Source organism: Phalangium opilio, unplaced genomic scaffold (assembly GCF_054372755.1).
Source record: "Phalangium opilio isolate 3A_F unplaced genomic scaffold, DU_Popi_V2 ptg000032l_1, whole genome shotgun sequence".
Classification (NCBI taxonomy): Eukaryota; Metazoa; Arthropoda; class Arachnida; order Opiliones; family Phalangiidae; genus Phalangium; species Phalangium opilio.
Genome location: NW_028324159.1, coordinates 8424438 through 8448672, shown reverse-complemented (window position 1 = coordinate 8448672; position 24235 = coordinate 8424438). Strand labels below are relative to the sequence as shown.

General features: G+C 36.8%; 1 protein-coding gene and 1 long non-coding RNA gene across 2 annotated transcripts in view; both read left to right on the top strand.

Annotated features, from left to right (window-relative positions):
- The window catches only part of LOC149685898 (uncharacterized), a 59543-nt gene extending 36068 nt beyond the window's left edge, over window positions 1-23475 (top strand). The window contains exons 2-3 of the long non-coding RNA XR_016384093.1: window positions 23083-23205; window positions 23259-23475. This is a non-coding gene — a long non-coding RNA (uncharacterized LOC149685898). The remainder of the gene's footprint in view (window positions 1-23082; window positions 23206-23258) is intronic.
- LOC149685899 (uncharacterized) lies at window positions 7097-8024 on the top strand. The gene is made up of 4 exons (XM_089870876.1): window positions 7097-7159; window positions 7224-7282; window positions 7637-7769; window positions 7860-8024. Exons 1-4 carry the CDS (start codon window positions 7097-7099, stop codon window positions 8022-8024), a joined length of 420 nt encoding a protein of 139 aa, XP_089727002.1.
- Window positions 23476-24235: the final 760 nt, after the last annotated feature.

Below are 24235 nucleotides of genomic sequence, written 5' to 3'. Positions count from 1 at the left end.
AGGTAAAATTCGTGTCCAGAAGATTAGCCAGCATGCTAGAGTTGATAATGGAGCCGCCTGTTACTTTAAAAACAGTATATACCTTAATAAGAAAACTTCTCCGCTTCATCATTATTTCTCTGTTCAAAACTAGGAATTAACTAAAGATTTATTTGTAAGACTTGGCCAGAAAAAAAAAGGATTTTATACATTTTAAAATATAAAGTTATTAAAATCTAATACCCTCCTAACGTGAGAACACTGTTTTTAATCCAATGTGTCAAAATATTTAAACATAAATCACTAACTAGTTCAAAACATTTCAGTATTAAACTGTATTTCTTTTTTGTTTTTTAAAAATTGGTTTATTTGTCTGTCTATCAGATTTATGGCACGTGTCGTGGCCCTCGTAGGGGCAATCATCCAATTGGCGTGCGTGCGACGGCGAATCGGTATCATTCTCTATTCCCCCCTATTATATAAGGCGCACATTTAGCCGGTTGTGTCCGTACAAGCTTCTTTGACTTAGCAGTAGAAAACCTACTGCATTGAATAGTGACAGACCATGTTAAAGGCTTAAAAAAGCCACCAAGACAGGATGCCGCAATTACGTTTGAAGAAGATTCAAAACTATTTCAACGCGCTCGAGGTGACCTGCCTCCTCCCCCCGCGCGGTTTTTTCGCCGCGTGCCGTTTGAGATTCGCGACCCGGGGCGCGCGCGTTCGCTTGTTAATTAATCGCGTTTAATTATGAATGATAATTTCAAATTAGTGTCATTCGAGTATTAGCTATGATACCATTCACCACACCTGGAAATTTGATTATTTTCGGTCCTTCGGGAAAACAAGGATAAAATGTTCGAACCTATAGTCGTTTTAAGGTGGAATTCATAAACGTCGGACGCTGCGCAATTCAGTACAAACGAGGGCAGGGCCTCATGCGCAAACTTCCTGCCTCTACCTGTACTAAATTGCGTTTCGTACGACGTTTATGAATTCCACCGTAAGTTGTTTGGCATTACAGTATATATCAGCCTTGTTACGATGAATTATAAGAAATTGGTGTAATTACGCGTCAAGGTTTACCCGATGTCACTGTATACGACGGCTCTCAAACAATATTAATCATCTTAGATGATCTCAAATTAGAAAATAAGAACAATTATTTATCAGAAATTATTACTAAACAATCACACCATAGGAAATTATTCGTAATTACCCATTTACAAAATATATTTGGAAAAAACTTCCTTAAAGGCTCATTACATGATTCTTATGAAAACCGTGAGAGATCTTATGCAATTTGTGGTCCTCTCTAAACAATTGGAACCCAACAACTCGAAATTTATAGTAGAATGTTATCTGGATGCAACTGAGAAACCTCACGGGTATTTACTTTGCGATTTAGCCCAAAAATGCCATTCCGATTTAAGGTTTAGAACAATTTTTTTACCGGGAGAACAAATAGCCATCTATACTCCCAAGAAGAAAACGATATAATCAAACAACATTTCCGAGATTTTATCATTCGTTACGATGTCACCACTAAGGAAGGTCTAAAAAACATCGGGAAATAAAAAGAAAAGAGCAGCAGCTAAAAATATCAATTTGATAGCCGCTTTGGGGCAATTAAATCATCTCTCGGAACAGTATAAGAATAACAATAACGTTAGACTAATGGTTCTCCAGCTCATGGGATTATCATTAGCTCCACCGAGCGAGCTCGACCAACTATGGTTAATAATGCAAGATACATTTCCAACAAATGACCCAAACGTAACGAAATTTCTAGATTATTTTGTAAACACTTGGATGGCAAGCACCCTGCAGCCACCGGAAACGTGGAATCACTTCTCATGCAACGAATTACGCACCAACAAGGACTGCACTTCAAATTAAATAGCAAGTTTTCTACCAAGCCAGCATTGTTTCCGTTTCTTGCGGAAATACAGAAATTACAAGTAGATTTTGGTGGGAAGAAACTTGATATTGATGTCGGAAAACCTCCAAATCCACACGAAAAAAATTCCTCAAATTCAATGAAAGATACAAAAATGCTGTTTCACTTTAGATAACGAAACAAAGAACACCAATTTTAACGGAACTCAAGCCGCATTGAAACTTCTTAATTCCATAGCAGTGAACGTAGATTTCCATATTTAATTGAGTTATATTTTGTACGTAAATAAATGACAAGTTGGGGAAACCAAAATATTACCTCTCCAAGTCAAAAGGACTACTTACAAACTTATTTACCCAGATATGGAAATGATTCTTTTTTTATGAACAAATACTGAAGTTGAAATTTATGAAAAAGCATAGCAAATATACTGTAAATCAGACTACATTTTACGTCCTATAAGGATATACTTGTACACATTAAAATCATCCGTTGGGGGAAAAACGGGAAATGAAGAGATAAAACTTTGGAGGGATATTACCTATACGTGTTTGTAAAGGTCCAATTTTCTACTCCTCAACTGTATAACCTCTATGTTCAAAGCCATATTTACAACAGGGTTGCCGTGTATACACTATCCTCTCGTTTCACCTTAACAATTTGCTTATTGGTCAACATGACTGTTAACGTTACATAACACCAAAGCTAATTTGTGGCTACACACACTTAAAGTAAATGTGCACCATAAAAAGCATGAAAACACAAAGCTATAATCCGATTACGATCAGACCTTTCACTGGTCTGGGCTGCGTTCAGCAGGGCTCACCAAAAAAGACAGCGGATTTTGGAAAACGTTTACCGGTGAGCTGCGTCGTCATAGCTTTTCTCCGGTCATCGGTGTTTTAAAAATGACGCTAGCGCAATAAAGCGTGCAAGGTACCAAGGCTTAACAAAAAATGTATGATAACATATTTAGAGAGATAGATAACAACAACTTTTATAATTAAAATTAGAAACTAACATGTCTCTTAAAATTCTTGCGTGATCAACTGGTTTCACGCCAATTAAATAGCTATAGTCCCATCAGAAACAGCAAGAGCTATTTGAATTAATTCCTCCATGTTTTTTTTGGCCAAGCCGAGAACTACGCGTTTTACGTCACTTTATCCTAAAACCCGACTATTTTCTTTGAAGACCGCTCTAGCTCAGCGCTGAGCACCGTGACGTCAAAATTCAAAAACAAAATCCCGTTCTGTAGGACACTGCTAACAGCACTGAGCTCTGCTGAACGCGGCCCAGATTTCCAAAATGATTATAAAATCTAAGCCTAATTATTTAAAAGTGTATTTAACTTTTGGCTCACTCTGAACCGTTAATTTCTCTGCATTACAGAAACGAAAACGCAACCCAAGCGTTTTCTTTTTGGTTCATTAGGCCTATTGACATATAAAAGTTCATTTGACCGATAGAGTAGCGTTCTTCTTGAAATCAATTTAGAAAGGATTATGCTATAAACAGATTTAGTATAGCATATATTCCCACCTCTTTGAATGATCTTTTAAGTTATTCTTGTCCAGTTCTGATTCCGGTGCCTTTACATTAGAGGTGGAATCTGAGACATGATATATCCTCTCCTGGGATACTTTACTGGGGAGCGGACTAGAGATCCTAGAGTCTTGAGTCATTTTCGATTTGCCCGCAGAGCAGATGTATTTTCTTTTTTTTCTATCTTCACCGTACCAGAACAAGTAGCTCTCTTCACGGGAAACCTTCAGGCACTTTCCGTGTTCTCTTCCAAGGCATTCTCGACAAGGTACGTAATGTTCTTGCCCGTAGAATGGGTTTTGGCACTTGGGACATTTATCTTTACTTGGAGCCATATCAAAATTTTTTTTCCTTTTTTCCCCTTTCCCTTTTTGAGAATATGAAGGCTTGTATTTTCTCTTTTTTCAGGAAGTAGGACGTCAATGGACAGCGGAAAACCTTTACGCGGCGCACTTTTCCCGTACTTAGGCCTCGGTCGCGGGGTATAATAAACTTTTGGTAACACGCAGGAATTTTAACTAATCGAGTGTCTCAAATGACGCTAGACACTGAGTGTTAAAAGAGATCTTGAAATACTTGGTGGAACTATATAGGCTTTGACACTAATTAAAAATCTAATAATTTATACACAAATGTCCCCAGATATAAGGTAGGAAGACGGTTTAGGTCCCCACTTGTATACCTGAAATTAGCGCAAAACTGAAGTATTGAGCTAGAAATTGGTCCGATTACCTAAAGTTCATTATTGAATGGAATTGAATTTGAATTTATTACGTGCATAACAACATACAAAATCGTACTTTTTATAGTTATACACGCGTTAAATTAGCTCCTTTTAAAACATATATTACGTAACTCTTCTTTAACAAAAGGGTCGTCCATTAAAATAATTATTTAAAATCTTAGACGGGATACATTTATAAAGGTTAGGAATTTCGATTTATTTCTGTTTCCATTAGGGCAATAAAACGCGTCTCCAAATGCCTTGTTATCATCGGCATAGGTATTTTAAGGTATTTGTAGTTGCTGAGGACAAGATCCAGGATGTTTCCCGATATATTCCGAAAGGAGTTATGTTGAGTGAGATTGAGGCTAAGAACGAAATGGAGAATCGCTTCCGCTTTTGGTTTTACCCCCGAATTGCACTGATCAGTCAGGCCAAGTTCCCAGTCTATTCCAGGGACATTGAAGTCACCTACCATGAATATTTGCATATCCTTGTCTTCTAACACTTTGGCTAAGTTGTCAAAGTACATCACGTATTCCTCTTTAGGTGCCTTTGTGCAAAGTAATGGTTACCGATTAGCGTTTCCTGGTCGTTAGAATCGCTCATCTCCACCCACACGGTTTTGGATCTAAGTTCTAGATCCGTTCTTCTCTTCACTTTGAAGGTTTTCTTAACCAAAATAAGACTGCCTCCTCCTCTCTTGTCTTTATTATTGGTTTGGAGTCGGTCTGATCGGAAAACTGTCATGTCTAACGGAACGAAGTCGTTATCGAAATGACTATCATTTAAAAACGTTTCGGTCAGACATATTATGTCTGGTCAATATTCAAGAGGTTAACTCTCGCGTCATCCAGTTTTGTACACAGGCCTCTGACTTTCTGATACGATACTCGCAGGTTGTTCATCATGGTTATTCTATTAGGATCCGAGATAGTATTCTTCATTTAAATTCAGACCGCCCTGGCGCATGCGCAGTTGAAGTAGAGATACATTCATTCTATTTTGTTTGCTTTCCAACTGTTAGTGTGTCGTGACCATCTCCATTGCAGTGCCCCGAGGACGGCTTTTCACTTGAGGGCGAAGACTCTATTTGGCTCAGGTGGGTTTCAAATTGTTCTGCTGCACAGGCTCTGTTCGTTGGTCTCGATTCGTCGTTTTCCGGGTCAATCTGGTTATTATATAGATTTCCACGGAATTGCTTCACATGTACATCACTGGGCCATGTTGTGCAATCCAAAAGTCGGTCAAATTCATCGTGTGAGGAAAATATGTAGAACGATGACAATTTATTGTGCTTTGATCTAAACCTCAAAATTTTAACCATATCGGTCTCTGCTCGCTAATTCCGGTTCATATTGCGTTACAAACACTGCTTTCTTTCGTTGGACTGTGGTTTTCTCTTTTTCGGCACCCTTAAAAGGAGCACCGGCAAAACTTCCAACTATGACAGATTGTTTTCTTTTGTTGACTCGCTCATTTTTGTTATGAGTAGCAGAATTAGTCTTTGTTAGGTTCTTCTTTGGCTTTGCGACATCGACCCATGTAGGATTTTTAATTTGGTTTTTGGAACTGCATTCCTCTTTGTGAGATATACAAGTCATAGGGGATGTCTGTGCTTCATTACTTTGCCTCAGTTCACCGATTTCTTGAAGGATCTCCGCTGAAAGACCGCAAATCCTCGAGCCCTTAACCTTTTTAGTATTGCATTTCCGTTGCCATATTGTTTAACTTGCTTGCGTTTTGCGCGATAACGGAAAAGGCATCTGACGAAAGTGCTGTTAGGTTCACATTCTCAGTAGCTAACCTCATATTTTCCCACTTTGGCGCTTGGATCTGCGTTGCAAATCCGTCCAACGTAGCTGCCGACGTTTTATTTCTGCCATGATCTCTCTTGTATGTTGAGCAAACACTGAGTCGATATGTTTGAGTATTTCTATCTGTATGGATTTACTTTCAGTCGACATTTTCCTTGACACAATGAAGGGAACGAATTGTTATCTTCAATTCTCATATAAGTGAATTTTAACGATTTTCTAAGGAGTTTTTATGAAATGATAAGAATAACTTTGCATTCTGAGCTGCAGTCCAAAATAGCACAATTGAATTTCGCCACAAACCTTTCATTTAAATATTTTTTGTATTAAAAACTCTCTAAAAGAGTTGAGGCCCTGTATTTCAGTTTAGATTAGTTAGCCATGTATGTGCGAGAAATCTTAGTCGAGCGGCGACAAGGCGCATTGCAATAAATTGTGAAAGGGAAAAGTAGTAACGTTCGTGGTGCTTTCATACTTTTTGAAAGCTCGATACTCAAGAAGGATCCTAATTGTCGGGCTGCGGCCGGGCCAAACAAACGTCGTTACGCAACGGAATGTTCTATATTATCATGCCCAAAATGTCCATCGTCTTAATTATAAAATTGCTTACCCTCATTCAAATGTTTCTTAACTGTTTCATTATCTTTGAGACACAAATCCACATCAATAATGTCCCAAAGAAACTGATTTATTCATTTCACAAACAAAAAAGCTGGCCTTCATTTGTTTTCCCTATTTTAAAATTCACAAAGAGACCTTTAAGCCTTGGTTCTTTTCCCTTTTAAAATGGTTCATTATGGAAATTTCCTTATCAGAATTAAACAAGCTATAAAAATACAATAAATGCCTTTCGGTTGGAAAATCCCTTCTTATGAATTTGAACTTTTAGCCTTTTAATGCAAAGTTTAAACTTTAACACTCGGAATCCGCTATCACCGTACACGCTCTAACAGAAAAGTTGATGCACCAAAGATAATAATATATTTCTACCGAGAAAAAACATTCTATAGAGTTAAAAAATCTAGATTAAACAAATCTTAAGAAGTAAATGAGTTGGTTAATGGAGAGTTAGACTTAGACATCGTTCACTATTCCATAATTTCAACAATAACGAATGATTTGAACCCAGTTATGCAATTTCCCGAGATATGGCAAACTGATGGTACCACCTCCGTGACATCAGCCTCAGTCCAAGTACGTTACCAAAACCACTATTCAAGAAGTTCAATATCATCATCGACTACAAAAACTAACACAGCAACATGCCTTGAGCTCCATAATGACGATGAAAGCTTATGAAGCAGTAGTGCCTCATCTGCTAGGGGCCCTAGCTTGAATTCTTTGGTACAAATAAATTTTTTATGTGTAGAGCAGATCACTTCTGTTTAAGGTGCCTCAAAATGTTTACACGATGAAAATTAATTTAAATATAATCACGATTTAATCAATCTAAACGATTATATAATTATTCAAATACAATTTATTTAATCTGAATAGTTAACAATGCAATCAGATTTTATCTTATCTAAACGAAAATATTTATATAAAGAAAAGAAGCTTAGATTTAATTGTGACGATTATTCAGAACAATTTAAATGCAAAGATTATGCGCAACATTTTAAATGTAACGATAACTCTTAACATTTCAATTGTGGCAATTATTCTATGAAGTGATGGTCCTCGATTCTTTTTTGCTTTACATGATTTTAATGTACCCTATTTTACTATTGAGAATGAAAATGCCGATGATTTTCATTTTGACTTTCAAGAGGATGATAACGTTCATACTATCAATGATGATTTGGTAAGCAAAGAAATGGTTTTTAGTGTTTTGATATTATTAGTGAGCTGCGTCTCTAATCATTCTTTTATTTTTAACTGAATCATTTATTAGGATGAAAAACTATATTTGGGCTCCAACATTACCTTGAAAGAAAGCTTATTGATGATCATGGCTCATGTAATTCGATTTCAAGGTAGTAAAGAGGCAACATCTTCACTCCTAAAACTACTTCAGGCTCATATGCCTGATGTTACGAAGCTTCCTCGCTCGCTCTAGTTGTTCTACAAGCACTTTGATGCCGCTAAAAGTGAATTCACTACTCATATACAGGGTGTTTGTGAAAAGTCCATCAATAATGGAAGGGCGTATTTATTGGGCCATTTTGAGTCGAAAATGTTCTATGACATTTTGCCGTCCGAGCCACGGTTTTCGAGTTATGATTAGAATATTTTAGGGATGACCCCTTAATTAAATTAACGCTGTCTTTCAATTTCTTAATTAAATTCAAGGGGGTCATCCGTAAATTACTCCAATCATAACTTGAAAACAGTGGCCCGGACGGAAAAATGTCATAGAACATTTTCGACTCAAAATGGCCCAATAAATACGCCCTTTCATTATTGATGGACCTTTCACAAACACCCTGTATACTGTAGAAATAAAGAGTGTAGAGCATACATCGGATCAAGCAGTGCACACTGTTTGTATTGTAAATCTTATGTATGTGAAAACCAAGCTTTGGAAAATGGAAACTATTTTATCGTGTTATTCGAAAATAATTGCAAGCCTTCTCCGTTATGTAAAGGACATTTGTATAAAAAGCTTCCCATGCGGAAGCAGGATTTGTCCCAAACGTGGAATACTGATGGCGTACGAGTGTTTCATTCATCTGGGCTTTCCATATGGCCCTTACTGTATGTAATTAATGAACTAGAGGTTGGTTTCAACAATGTGAAAAATGTGCAACTAGCATCACTGTGGTTTGGATCCGAGAAGCCAGAAATGAATACTTTTCTTAAACCATTTGTCGATCAAATGAATAAGTTGTCTAGCGATGGCTTTAACTATGAAAGCGGTGAAACCTTAAATAATATCAAAGTTTTTCCCGGACCTTGTTCTTGTGATTCGGTAGCCCGTTGTGTGCTTCAAAATAGTAATCAGTTTAATGGCTCTAATGGATGTAGTTGGTGTCTCAATGAAGGGAAAATTATTGCCAAAGGTCAAGGACATTGTCACATATACGAAGTATCAGAAACTTTACCTAGAACTGAAACAGAAATGAAAACTGATGCTGCGGAAAAGGTCCTGACCAAAGGTAAAACTTCAAATAACGGGGTGAAAGGCTTTTCATCCTTGATGCTTCTGGAACATTTCGACATTGTAGATGGGTTCGTAGTACACTACATGCACAGTGTCTGCCAAGGTGTGGTCAAAGCCACAACCATAAAATGGTTCGATTCTAAAAATTTCCAACAGCCATACTACTTAGGAAAGCAAATCACAGAAATCGATAAAATATATCTTTCATTAAAACCAAGCGATGAAATTACACGCACTCCACGATCCATTTGTGACCGTAAACAATGGAAGGCAAATGAATGGCGATCGTGACTTTTGTACTATTCTCCCTTGCTCTTAAAATAATTTTTACCTCCTAACTACTACAAACACTGGCTAAAGTTAATTTTGAGCATTAAGCTACTTCTCTCCTCGAATGTCACGGAAGACGAAATAAACGAAGCTGCGGACACCCTTCGATCATTTGTAACACAATACAAAAATCTCTACGGAATAGAAAATATGTCATATAATTTGCATTTATTATTGCACATACATGAAACTGTAGCTAACTGGGGTCCCTTGTGGGCAATTTCGTGTTTCCAATTTGAGAACATGAACGGGAAACTGATGGAACTATTTCATGGCACGCAGAATGTCGCATTGCAAATTTCCGAAAAAATTGTTATAATGCGAAAAATGTCCCAGCTATTCCCGAATGCTTTTAACGCTAATGAACATTTATTATATTACTATGAAGAATTGTTACGAGGGTATCCACTTCATAAACGAGTAACCATAGTTGAAAATAAAACCTTTCTTCAAGGGCTACCGACTCTAATAATTTTAGAAGAATCGGAAAAAAAGCTCCACAGCCATTCTATAACAATTATCCTATTGCTGAACGCGTAGCAAAATATGAGAAAATGGTTGTGAGTGGCATGACATTCTCCAGTAAAGAAAAAGCGAAGCGAAGAAATTGTGGGGTTAAAATGAAAGATGGGACTCTAGGGTTAATTTTTGGATTCTATGGCCTGGAAAACTGTCAATGCAACTTGGAATTAAACTTTTGTAGTTGTGGCAAGTCTTACCACGTTATTATTAAGCCGTTAAAAATTATGAGACTTCAGCTGTGAGGAAGCGTTTACTTTTAATGTCAAAGACAAAAAAAATTAAAAGCTTATCCTATAAGCGATATAGATGAGAAAATGTTAATATTAGAATCTTCATTAACAGAAGAAAAATGTATATATTCTTTTGAATTTCCAAATTTAGTAGAATGTGATTAAACAAATAAAATGAAATGATTCAATCCTTAATTACTTCTCAACATTTTATATTAAATCACAGAAAAATAGAGCTACGTAGTTGTAGGTCTCCATGTAAAGTATCTACCTACTTTATATAAAGAACACTGCTGAAGACTCCACTGATATAAACTGATAAAACAGATGTAAAGTTTCTGTATAATCTATATAGAATCGCCTTTAGAAACTTCACAGAAATGTCTATATAAAAACCCCACAGAGACCCCACACAGCCACTGCTATAGAAAAATCTATAGAGTGCTCTATACCAAATAGAACCCCATTCGCGCCCCATACGCCTCTATAGGACTTCTTCGAAGTTCTATAGAACATTTTTGTACGGGAGGCGGTTGTTTAAATGGCCAAAAGATAAGGTTTTAAAATGGGCTTAAAATATTAATTATATTAAACCTACGTAAAATAATTAGAAACCCATATCATTCAAACATTTTCTTTTTATTCGAGATTTTATAAATTTTGTTTAGCATTTAACACTATCCTTCGCCTACAAAATGTAAAACATACAAACGTTTTATTAATAAAAGAAAGTCTGCGAAATACTTATTCGCGAAATAATTACTCGCGTCATTGGATCTTTCCTTACGGTTTTGTTAGTTTTATATACTATAAACATACACATATGAAGAGCTAAGTTCAGAACTCTTAAGGACTCATATGGACAATGAAATTCGTATCCTCCGTAATAAAAGATACGAAATTTACATCCTTCCTCATTGCGAGGATGGCAACTCCATAACTGGTAAATATTTGGGGTTGGCATTCCGTACATTTTGTGCGGTGTGAGGTGTACGGGAAATTCGAGGATAGTATCCCCCGCAAATTCTTTCAATTTGAATTGATGAACCTTCTTATTTATGATACATGAATAGATTGGTAAAGTAAGTTTTGCGTGATGAAAATCACGCTCACATTTCTGTGATGGGTACCTTTAGTAAATAGGGAACCGATCTGTCCTTTGTTTTCGGTCATTAGATCGTCGATTACCAGGAGGCAGGGATTACTATCGTTATATTCGGTTAAATCCGGTAATCCCTCCTTGAAAATAACTTCACGTTTCAATTTATCAAAAAACGGCTGCCATTCGGCGTAATACCAATGAATTTCACTAAATTTTAGGCAAGAACATCACATCCTTATACTCAATTAGTTTGAGAACTAGTTGAGTCTTCCCGGGCCCGGATGGACCCCGCCAAGATGGCGTTAAATGTATGGTAGAATGGATACATGACCAAACCTCTCTACTGTTAGCGAATAAATGACCGAAGACAAAACGGATATTCGTTTATACAAACGATCGATTTTATAGCGGTTTTTGTTAACCTAAACCATCGTTTTTAAGTAGATAGTTTAATTTTATGTCCGAAGAAGTGTTCATTTACCTTTGAAAAACTCCATCAAAATCGATCATTTGCCAAATGAATTTCCCATAGGATTAACATTATTTGTGAAGATGTTCTCATCTGAAATCGATCGTTTAGGTTTTAAAAACTTGAATAAAAACGGTCGTCTAGAAAAATTTCTAATCGACATAATTTGAAGAAAAAATGGCTGCAAACGATCGGTTTTGAAGTGGTATTTTCAAAACTTTTTTTCACAAACCCGCAGTACCCTTATTTAAAAAAGTGTGATAATGATTTATTAGGGTGTGACATCTTCAGATTTTAATAGTAATTTCTTCGAAATACTGACAATATGAGAAAACATATATTTACAGAATTGCTCATCGAGAAATGTGTCCGAGCGTTGCCTACGTTAATCAAGGCCTGTGCGCGGCGCCGATTTTTATTTTTAATTTGGCAATTTAAGTTGCCAAATTCTCTCACCTGAGGCGCTTTTAGCTGGACCTGAGGCGCTAATAGCTGGACCTAAATAATTTGAAATGTTCATTTTCTCGCGCTTGGAATTTGAAATGTTCATTTTCTCGCGCTTAGAATTTTAAATACTCATTTTCGCGCGCGTTTCGGTCCAGCTATCCATGAAATCTCGCGAGAAAATTAGAAGTCGCGTTTCTTAAAAGTCCCCCCCCTTCGAAGCCACCGCGCACAGACCTTGATTAACGTAGGCAACGGTCCGAATCAATGGTGGGTGTAACCCCCGAATACCCTAATTTACCAGTGGCGGATGTAAAGTTCATTTCTACGCGGGTAATCCAGTCGTACATTATACAGTCGTGTTTTATTTGGGAGGGATTATCGGTTTCATGGTGTGTTATCGATTGGACGTGTTATCAAAACAGCATTGTCCAAAACGGCTTTTTCATAAACGCGTTTGCCATTATAGCCATTTCTCGTTTTAGCGCATTTTGATTACAACGTTTATATCTTGAGCGTACGAAAGTACGCCTTTTCCAAAATATTGTTGTTTATCTTCATTAACTTCCCAAAATAATATGCCTTATCCAGAAAAATATATTTTATATTTACTTCCGATATAACGTTACTCCTTTTTGCATAATATTGTTCTTTGTCCTATATACTTAATATAATAGATATTTCCCTCCCTATCAATCACAGTTTGGGCGGAAACAGCAACCGCTGTTTTGGGAAATATCGCTGTATTGAGAAACGCGGAAACAGCAATCGCGGTTTTGCTTCCACGCGGTTTTGGAAACCGCTCTTTTAGGAACCGCTTTATTCCAAAACGCTCTTTTTAAAACCGCTCAACTACCCGTGAACCGGTTTCACACCCATAGCACGCCTTTGAGATTGCTTCCGTTAACTGCTTTAGTATGAATTTCTGTATTTTCTTGTGGACTCGCTTGGCCTCACCCAAGAACGCGGTAACCTCGTCGTATTTATCCAATAAAGCAAGCCAGAGAGGTTTTGAGATGGCAAAACCGACCTTCGTAGGATAGTGTTTACCGTAGTTCACACTGCTACCCAATCGCATTTCTCGGATGTTAATGATTCTGGTATCTTGAAATTCGGTGAAGTCAACTCGTTTCGTTTGTGACTCCTTGAAAAACCAGGCAGATGAAAAGACTGTTTCGCCGTCGAAGAACTTTGAAATTTCCCCACGCTCCTGGTAAAGTTCACCGATTTCATGTTCGGTCAAAGTAATAAAGGGGACTCCATTCAGACAGCTCAACTGAATTTTACAGTCCGGAGTCACACAAATTCCTTTAAGTGTAGAAATTGGAAATATCTTGGCGGTGTGCCTGCATAGAAATTCCGAGTTAAAACAATTCAAAGGTTAACCTTTTATTAAATACATAACGTATACGTACATTTTTAATTCTTTACAAGTCCAGAGAATGAATTCCAGTTTCCATGCCATGTCTTTTTATACCCCCGTTTGTTTACTTTACACCCAAAGGGGTCAATAACATTTTTCGCATTTCTGCAATTTTACAGAGCCCCATCGCAATATCTGAAAACTATTCTTCCACCCTTTACTGAATTAGTTCCATTTCAATAGATAAACAATCGATTTATAAATAATCTCGAGAAATAAACTTTTCACGCTACCGCTTGTGGATACACCAAATTCCCGGGAAAAGTTTCGCTCTCTTGGGTTCCTCGTTCGAATTGGGGGTGATTTTATGTCGTTGGCTTATAAAATGCTATCGGTATTTGCGAAGAATTATCACGGCGTTGAAATTTTTGATTTTCCATATATAAAAGCACGGTTTGGGGTTCGAGAGTATCGCCGTAAAAAGTCCACTGACACGCCGGTAGTCATTCTGGGCTCTCGGTAAACGGAGCTCAGAACCCCGTTATTTTGAACTCTCAATTTCATATTACTCACGTTGTTCTCGAACTACTTATCAGTAAGCCTCTAGCATTACTAAGTATAGGCAGTGTCATACTTATGGAACATATCTTATAAACTTATGCCAATACTAATATTATGTGCAGAGAAACCAACTTTCAAGGACACGCCTCCATGCTGTGCAATATTCCTCACGCCACGAGACACCACTAGAGGGAGCCCAAGCTCACTGCATGTGAGAAGCTAGCCAACTCTAGCGGTGTCTCTCTAGGCGTGAGGGTAATTATCCAGTATGGAGGCTCACCCCTGGTAGTTTGTTTTCCTGCAAGTAATATGCGCTTTCAGTACTATAACAAATAGCTTCTTTTAAAAAATAGCAACATTTTAAATCTATTCTATGAGAGCGGTAGCTCTCTAAAATAAGACTTCATACTGCTCTTAATGTATAAAGAGGGTTTTTTGTTTGGATGTAGTTTTTTTCTATTGTATTAACTGTTTTGAAAAATTTCCACAGAACTACAATTTGTGCCCTCAATATGTGGTTAATATTTCAAAGAGATCCATTAATTAGTTTATTTTATAAAAAATAAAGTTGCTAAGGGTGGTTTTTATTTCCATAAAATTAATCAGCCCTTTTGACGAAAAACTGGAAATTTCCCATAGAAATATCATGGGATTTTTTTCGCAAACAGCCATTTTGTCCAGGCACTTAAAGACATAACTATAAAATTGTTAGACTTGAAAATGGTTTTAAATGAAAGGTACTACATTTTACTTGGCGCTAAGCTATTTTCATTAAGTATGATTAAGTCTAAGTGTGTTTAATTTAAAATTTTTAAAACCATTCCAATCTGCAATATTTTAGAAGGGATAAAGAGTCAGTTTATGATGTTAGTACGTTTAAAGCTATTTGGTTCAATTTTCGCGGTGCTTGATAAACAAGGGGACATGGCCTTGTGTGAGCTAACAAGTTGGGTTGCAAACTGCCTTTGGCACAGTAGCAAAAAAGGCGATTTGACAAGATTACCGACCGCTGGTAATTAAGCTAGATTACCGACTGCTGGCAATTAAGCTAGATTAACAAGCGCTGGTAATTAAGCTAGATTACCGACCGCTGATAATTAAGCTAGATTACCGACCGCTGGTAATTAAGCTAGATTACCGACCGCTGGCAATTAAGCCAGATTACCGACCTCTAACAATTAAGCTAGATTACCGACCTCTAACAATTAAGCTAGATTACCGGCCGCTGGTAATTAAACTAGATTACCTACCAACCGCTTGAAATTAGGCTAGATTACCAACTGCTGATAGTTAAGCTAGGTAACAATCTGCTGGTAATAAAGCTAGGTAACAATCTGCTGGTAATAAAGCTAGGTAACAATCTGCTGGTAATAGAGCTAGGTTACAGAATTCTGGTAATTATGCCAGGTAACCGACTGCTGGTAAATTAGCTAGGTTACCGTACGCTTAACAATGGTGAATTAAGTTACCAGCCGCCTACCAATGGTGAATTAAGTTACCAGCCGCCTACCAATGGTGAATTAAGTTACCAGCCGCCTACCAATGGTGAATTAAGTTACCAGTCGCCTACCAATGGTGAATTAAGTTACCAGTCGCCTACCAATGGTGAATTAAGTTACCAGCCGCCTACCAATGGTGAATTAAGTTACCAGCCGCCTACCAATGGTGAATTAAGTTACCAGCCGCCCACAAATGGTGAATTAAGTTACCAGCCGCCTACCAATGGTGAATTAAGTTACCAGCCGCCTACCATTCATGAATTAAGATACCAGTCAACTACCAATGGTGAATTAAGTTACTACCCGCCTACCAATGGTGAATTAAGTTACTACCCGCCTACCAATGGTGAATTAAGTTACCAGCCGCCTACCAATGGTGAATTAAGTTACCAGCCGCCTACCAATGGTGAATTAAGTTACCAGCCGCCTACCAATGGTGAACTAAGTTATCAGCCGCCTACCAATGGTGAATTTAGCTACCAGCCGCCTACCAATTATAAATTAAGCGGAGCAGGACAATTTGGTCTCGCCGAATTGGTCTCGCCATTTTGGTCTCGCCGATTTGGTCGCGGGACTAATTGGTCTCACCGATTTGGTCTCGGTACTGTTTGGTCTCGGGACTATTTCGTATCGTGATTATTTGGTCTCGGGACTATTTGGTATCGTGATTATTTGGTCTCGGGACTATTTGGTATCGTGATTATTTGGTCTCGGGACTATTTGCTATCGTGATTATTTGGTATCGTCATTATTTGGTCTCGGGACGGTTTGGTCTCGTGATTATTTGTTACCTAATTAGTTGCCTCCTTTTCCAAAGCAATGGTCCCAATAATTCGTCGCCACCTTTTCCAAAATATTCTCCTATTAATTAGCTGCCACCTTTTCCAAAATATTCTGCTATTAATTAGCTACCACCTTTTCTAAAACATTCTCCTATTAATTAGTTGCCACCTTTTCCTAAATATTCTCCTATTAATTAGATGCCACCATTTCCAAAAAATTCTCCTATTAATTAGCTGCCACCTTTTCCAAAATATTCTGCTATTAATTAGCTACCACCTTTTCCAAAACATTCTCCTACTAATTAGCTACCACCTTTTCTAAAACATTCTCTTACTAATTAGTTGCCACCTTTTCCAAAATATTCTCCTAATAGTTAGCTGCCACCTTTTCCAAAATATTCTCCAATTAATTAGCTGCCACATTTTCCTAAATATTCTCCTACTAATTAGCTGCCACCTTTTCCAAAATATTCTGCTATTAATTAGCTGCCACCTTTTCCAAAATATTCTCCAATTAATTAGCTGCCACATTTTCCTAAATATTCTCCTACTAATTAGCTGCCACCTTTTCCAAAATATTCTGCTATTAATTAGCTGCCACCTTTTCCAAAACATTCTCCTACTAATTAGCTACCACCTTTTCCAAAACATTCTCCTACTAATTAGCTACCACCTTTTCTAAAACATTCTCTTACTAATTAGTTGCCACCTTTTCCAAAATATTCTCCTAATAGTTAGCTGCCACCTTTTCCAAAATATTCTCCAATTAATTAGCTGCCACATTTTCCTAAATATTCTCCTACTAATTAGCTGCCACCTTTTCCAGAATATTCTGCTATTAATTAGCTGCCACCTTTTCCAAAACATTCTCCCACTAATTAGCTACCACCTTTTCCACAACATTCTCCTACTAATTAGCTACCACCTTTTCCAAAACATTCTCCTACTAATTAGCTACCACCTTTTCCAAAATATTCTCCAATTAATTAGCTGCCACCTTTTCCTAAATATTATCCTATTAATTAGCTGCCACCTTTTCCAAAATATTCTCCAATCAATTAGCTGTCACCTTTTCCAAAACATTCTATTAATTATCTGCCACCTTTTCCAAAACATTCTCCTACTAATTAGCTACCACCTTTTCCAAAACATTCTCCTACTAATTAGCTCCCACCGTTTCCAAAATATTCTTCTAATAGTTAGCTGCCACCTTTTCCAAAATATTCTCCAATTAATTAGCTGCCACCTTTTCCTAAATATTATCCTATTAATTAGCTGCCACCTTTTCCAAAATATTCTCCAATCAATTAGCTGTCACCTTTTCCAAAACATTCTATTAATTATCTGCCACCTTTTCCAAAACATTCTCCTACTAATTAGCTACCACCTTTTCCAAAACATTCTCCTACTAATTAGCTCCCACCGTTTCCAAAATATTCTTCTAATAGTTAGCTGCCACCTTTTCCAAAATATTCTCCAATTAATTAGCTGCCACCTTTTCCAAAATATTCTATCAATTATCTGACACATTTTCCAAAATATTTCTATTATTGCTAATAAATTGTTCGTGGTAAGAGGCGGGCTTTTAATACTCATATAAATAATCTTCTTACCCCCAAACAATGTTGGGTTGGGTTAGGTCCCGAGACCCATTTGTCCCGAGACCCATTTGTCCCGAGACCCAATTGTCCCGAGACCCAATTGTCCCGAGACCCAATTGTCCCGAGACCCAATTGTCCCGAGAGTAATTTGTCCCGAGACAGAATTGTCCCGAGACCCAATTGTCCCGAGACCCAATTGTCCCGAGACCCATTTGTCCCGAGACCCATTTGTCCCGAGACCCATTTGTCCCGAGACCCATTTGTCCCGAGACCCATTTGTCCCGAGACCCATTTGTCTCGAGACCCAATTGTCCCGAGACCCATTTGTCCCGAGACCAAAACGGCGAGACCAAATCGGCAAGACCATAACGGCGAGACCAAATTGTCGCTTACCGTAAATTAAGTTACCACCCGCCTACTAATGGTAAATTAAGTTACCACCCGCCTACCAATGGTAAATTAGGTTACCAGCCGCCTACCAATGGTTAATTAAGTTACCAGCCGCCTACCAATGGTGAATTAAGTTACCAGCCGCCTACCAATGTTGAATTAAGTTACCAGCCGCCTACCAATGGTGAATTAAGTTACCAGCCGCCTACCAATGGTGAATTAAGTTACCAGCCGCCTACCAATGGTGAATTAAGTTACCTTAACTGATAATGTCCTAAGACTTACTCTCCTAAAGTTTCTGAACAATTTTAATTAATATTAAGAGTGAAGTGACAGATATTAATAAAAACTGTCTTAGTAGACAAAGACTCGAAAAAGCAACAGATAAGTGTTGAAAATTAATGGCCTGAAGTAACAGATATTCAAATTTTCACTCGTTCGTAAAACATAGATTATTTGAAAAAATTCTTATCTTAGTTTTTTCCACCAAATTTAAATTTGCTCAAAATAATTTTCTACATTAATTATACAAGTATTTTGCTCTAAATAGTAGTTTTAGTAAAACTATCATCTTAAAGTATTTTGAAATAGTTACCTTGATAATAGGTTTTACTTTTGACTAACATTTGCTTTTAAAAGGTTGAAATACTCGAACTTTTATATACTGTGAAGCAGAAAATTACAAGGCCGTCGGACTGTGATGTAGTTTTTTGCGTCGAAAAGATCTTTTGATTGATAGTGATCTTTTGGGAGCTATTTATCACGTTAATTTTGGTACTTATTAAAATTTAAAATTTACGAACAGGCCATTAATTTTCAAAACTTATCTTTTACATTTTCGAGTCTTTGTCAACAAAGACAGTTTTTATTAATTTAAATTAGGAAGGGAACCAGGATGTTTTCCAATACCCTACGATATTCCAGTTAAAAAATACGAAAATACAGGTTAGGGTTTACGAATTTTAATTAAATTCTAGTCCTTAAGAGGCTTGGCTTGGCTTGGAAAAATTGGGACAAGCCTCTTAAAAGGATATAGCCACCATCTTGGGGTAAATTTTTAATTTGTACGAATTCATTCAAGATGAACCATGGACTTGGTATAGACCTCATACTAAAGCACCTGATAGAAATGGAAATACATGGTGTCCTTAAGAATTTAATTTCTATCACAACAAACAAATATATTTCATACAGATATTGGACATTTTTGATTTGTACTTGCTGTAAAAGTGTAAATGGGGCTCGTGTGCTGGGTATGGTGGATACAGAAATTCCCGGAGAAATTCGAGTAGTGCTGTTCGGGTGTTGTCAAGCGTCTGAGGAGTCGTCGTTCAGCGTCTGAGCAGTCGTCGTGCCAGAAGGACTTAATTCATATTCATTTATGCCTATGTTTTTTCAAAGTCTTATCTTATAATACGCAGACCCCGCTTAATTTTCTGAAAAATTCTGAGAGTTATGCCGGGTTAGCAAAAATCGGTAGCAAAAAAAATTAGGTATACTAGTTTACCTAATTTTTTTAAATAATAATTAATAGTCAATATCATGAGTTAATAATATGTTAGCTCCCTAACTCAATTATTAACTCATGTCAATATTTAATGGTTTCCAAGCGTTTTTACTCGTTTGCCCGCTTAATTATGAGCTGGAATAACGATTTTATTTTTGCTTTTAATCTTGGCTTTAATTTGATCAACCTATAGCTTATCGAAATGACCAAATTCATTTAAACATACTTTGCCATTTTCCAAATTTCAATTTCACATTTTTTATCTTTGAGCTTTTCGAATTAAATTAAGGCGCCAAAATCCTCTTTGCATTATATTTAGTAGCTTTTCATTCGTACGATGTGAAAGGTCATGCTCCCTAAAACATTTTTACCGCTTTTATCGCTGAAGCTGTTTATTCAAGAAACGCGTAAAAACGGACAGGGGCGTCGGAAGTGTTTTGAAGTTGGGGGGGCTCGGGCTCCGATGAAGACCAAGGAGGATGTATGGGATGACGCCAAAACATGATCCGGGGCGTCTTTTGAAAGCTGTTGTCGTAATTTACACAAGTATAATTTTAAATAGTATAATAACAGTAGTAATACAAGAAACTTCGCTAGATCACAGCCCACTCGATCACGCAAGTTGCACGCGCTATAGAAGCCCCTTCAAACAGCCAAAAGTCAAGAATATGACCGATTAGTACTCCTTGGTCAAACGAGTCTAAGAATTAGCATTATGTCTATGGGAAAATGCCGTGTTTTGGAGTAAAATGGGTGTAATTTCGCTTTTTGTGGATCAAATGTCGTGAAATGTTAAGAAGAAGTGCTACTAATTTTGAAGTTTCTAGCGTGAATAGTTTTTCAGTAAGAAAATAAACACTAGGCCCAACCGATAACGTTCGTCAAAGCAGTCTAAAATTAGCAATATGTCTATGGGAAAAATGCCGTCTTTTGGGGTAAAATAGGCGTAATTTCGCTTTTTGTGGATCAAATATCTTGAAATTTTAATGAGAGGTGCGTAGTAACGTTTTCTAAAGTCCTACAAATTTTGAAGTTTCAAGCGTGAATAGTTTTTAAGTACAAAATTAAAGACTAGGTCCAACCACACCAGCTGATAACGCCTGAAGGGAATTTCCTTCTGATAACGTTCTTCATCAAAATACTGTATTTAATATCTTATATTTGATTTATTATTACAATTAACTAGTCGTTAAAACCAATTAGCAAATATGTGAAAACCAAGTACTACAAGTATTGGGGGAAAATTATTTATTTTAAAAATTTGCCCAGCCCGTTTTAAAATGGCTAGAAGTCATCCAGAGTTGAAAAAACCACAAACTGAAAGTTTGATAGTTTTTAGAAAAATAACTATTAGTCCTAAGCCTTTCAAAATATTTTCTAAATTTTTAGTGTACTTTAATTTACAAATAGTAAAAAAATCAGGAAGCTAGAGCTTACATTTTTCACTTTCCTATAAAAGTTTGTTCATCAACTTGACAATTCTCCCTAACATTTCAGTGCTTTTTGTCTCAAAAATCTAGACTCGTTCATGTTTTTACTAGCTTTTCCACTACATCCTCTCGATTCTTGAAAATGCATGGGTTTTGAATTCTTTGAACGGGCTTCTATAGCGCGTGCAACTTGCGTGATCGAGAGGGCTATGGCTAGATATAGGGCGATCTTTTATATTACTTCTAATATTAGGTTGACTAGGCGTAAATGCATTTCATTAGTTCACTATTTTTTGTAATGCAGTTCTTAAAATATAGAATTTTTTTATTTTTAATCTAAAATTTAATACCTAAATGAATACAAACTAAGAAAATTAAAAACCAAATGTGAGGGGGCTGCGCCCCCTCACATTTCGTTAGAGCAGGGGCTTGTGCCCTCCCTGCCCCCCCGGTTCCGACGCCACTGAAAACGGAAGTTAGTAGACCTATTTCTAACCTATTTCGGCTGACTGCGGGCCACTTTTGCCAATTTACTGAGATAAGTTGGCGTAAGTAGGCTAATATAATTTACAAATATTCAACCGCTTCAATTATTAAACTTCATTTTTATGTAGATTTATTTCGCGTCATTGTAGACGTCTTCCTTTTTTAGACACTTTTGCGCTCTCGATTGGCCTACTTCGCACGCGCCCTCATACCTTCCCTGATATCACATATACGTTATCAAATCAGATAACGCAAACCCGCCAAACGTTCCTCTAAACCGTGAACTCTCGTCGGATTTGGACACTGTTTAATCCGTGTTTGACTTGGGGCCGTATTCTGCAGAAAAAGTATGCTCCTCCCCCGGACTTAAGCTCGCTGATTGGTCGGTCAGGATCGAACTTAGGGCTTTTCATTGGCGGTGGCGGTTTTGGGGCAAATCTCACTTAAGACTTGTGATAGGTTGAAATTTTCGAGCAGACGACATTGACACGTGTCAAAATATACACCAAATTCAAAGTAGTAATTTTAGAACTCGGCAAACCGTTCAGCACCATGAATCGGTTAATTGACCGGTTTTTTTGCTTTCTTTTTTCACCGGAACTTAGCAGACTACACTTCGTCGTTGCTAATGGCGGTAATGGCAGGTAATGGATTATATTGTTCTTGGTGTTGTTGACTTTAGAAAGAAAGACAACTAAATTATTGTTTTAAATACTGTTAGTTTACAAAATATAAGGGTTTGCATTGTTATAATTTAAAAAATATGCCTTTGTTTTGTGGGAAAATAAAGTCGAACTCTGCCCGAAGTCGAAAAGGATTAACACCGAGGCTTATGACGAAGAAACTCCTCTGTAGACTGTAGTAAGTAGTAAAGAAAGATTTTATCGTTTCTGTTATTGACTTATTGTTTGGTTCTGTAAGATAAGTTTCAAGCAACAGAGGCACGCTAGTAAATGATTGGAACATGAAATGAGGCACCATCCCATAGCGAAGGTATTTCGTCATTCATTGGCCATGACCAAGATAATTGTGTTTTGATACAAATATGATTGCCTAATCCTTATGGGTCATGAAAGCCTGATTCGTTATACTTATAATATATATTCCATGACTGTCACAGCCATCTTCCCTGGCCCTTGGCATCATGAACTGTACCTATTTTATAATCAAAGCACCAACAGCGAAAGAAATACTTCTACCTTTTATTAAGCAACTATTACATTAATGTTCAACTGGTAAATAATGTTGCACACATGTCTAACAAATAGAAATATTCATATGCTTTTCTTTTATTATAGATTTGTGGTAATGACATTTCTATCATTGACACTGGCAATGGCAATGGAAAATTATCTAGGGTGGGCACTTCCTCTAAGGATATCTGCCAAAATTGAAGTGTTGTAATCAACTTGCATATTAAGGTATTAACACTTTTATTAGTTGAGCATGCTTTACTCTAGGTATCCCTTTAAAGAGAAGGCTGGCATAGTTGTTGCAAGTATAAACTACCAACGAGTATGTGATTTGCGCCTATACAAATAAGAGGTGAGCTCTTTAAAGGTTTGGATTAGATAAACAAATCAAACTTAACTAATTATTATTATGGTAATAAAGAATCAATTATAGGAAAATAAGTAATGGAGAGGAACCAATGTCGAGACTGAATGATGAACTGTTACTAAAAACAGTATAGCAACATTATTTAAATAAAACTTGAGTTTATTTTGACTTTATATCACATAGGATTCTCGATGTAAATTAGTTTCTTATTTTCAATGTCTATAAGACCATTTTATTAGACGGCCACTAAATGCACATCTATGGTATTATTATCTGATGTAGGCAAATGTATGAGTCTGTTGGAATGGTATTTGGATGAAGGAACTGGCATTCATGTGCATATGTTCTTGAGCATTGTTGTTTATGTATTATCATTATAAGATTGTATTAATATAGGACCAATGGAAATCATGTATCGAACCTAAAATCCTATATATGGAAAAAAGGCTTTTATTGATCATCTTTGTTGCAGTTTTAAAAGTAGATTCCCCATATTTGTAGTTTTCAATTGCACATTTCAACAAGTCACGAAGCATTACTGAAACAAAATATTTAAAATGACCTTCATTTTGCACATTCTATTCTAAAAACGTACGTGTTTCAATTGAAACTTTAGTTATTGATTTATTCGCTACTACCCCTTTATTGTTAAATCACAATTAAAAAATGTGCCACTATAGGAACTAGTAAGCCAATTGGTGATTCTATCTCACATTGGCTATTTTTTATCTAAGTGATCCGTCTTTAATGTTTGAGCACCCCTATGTATTTATTAAATTATTATTATTATTTATTTCGCACCCAAAGTTACTGGCAACCACAGAGGCAGAAGAGCCTATTTAAGGTTACCTGGACGTACAATACAAATATAGAAAACAATAAATATCAAGT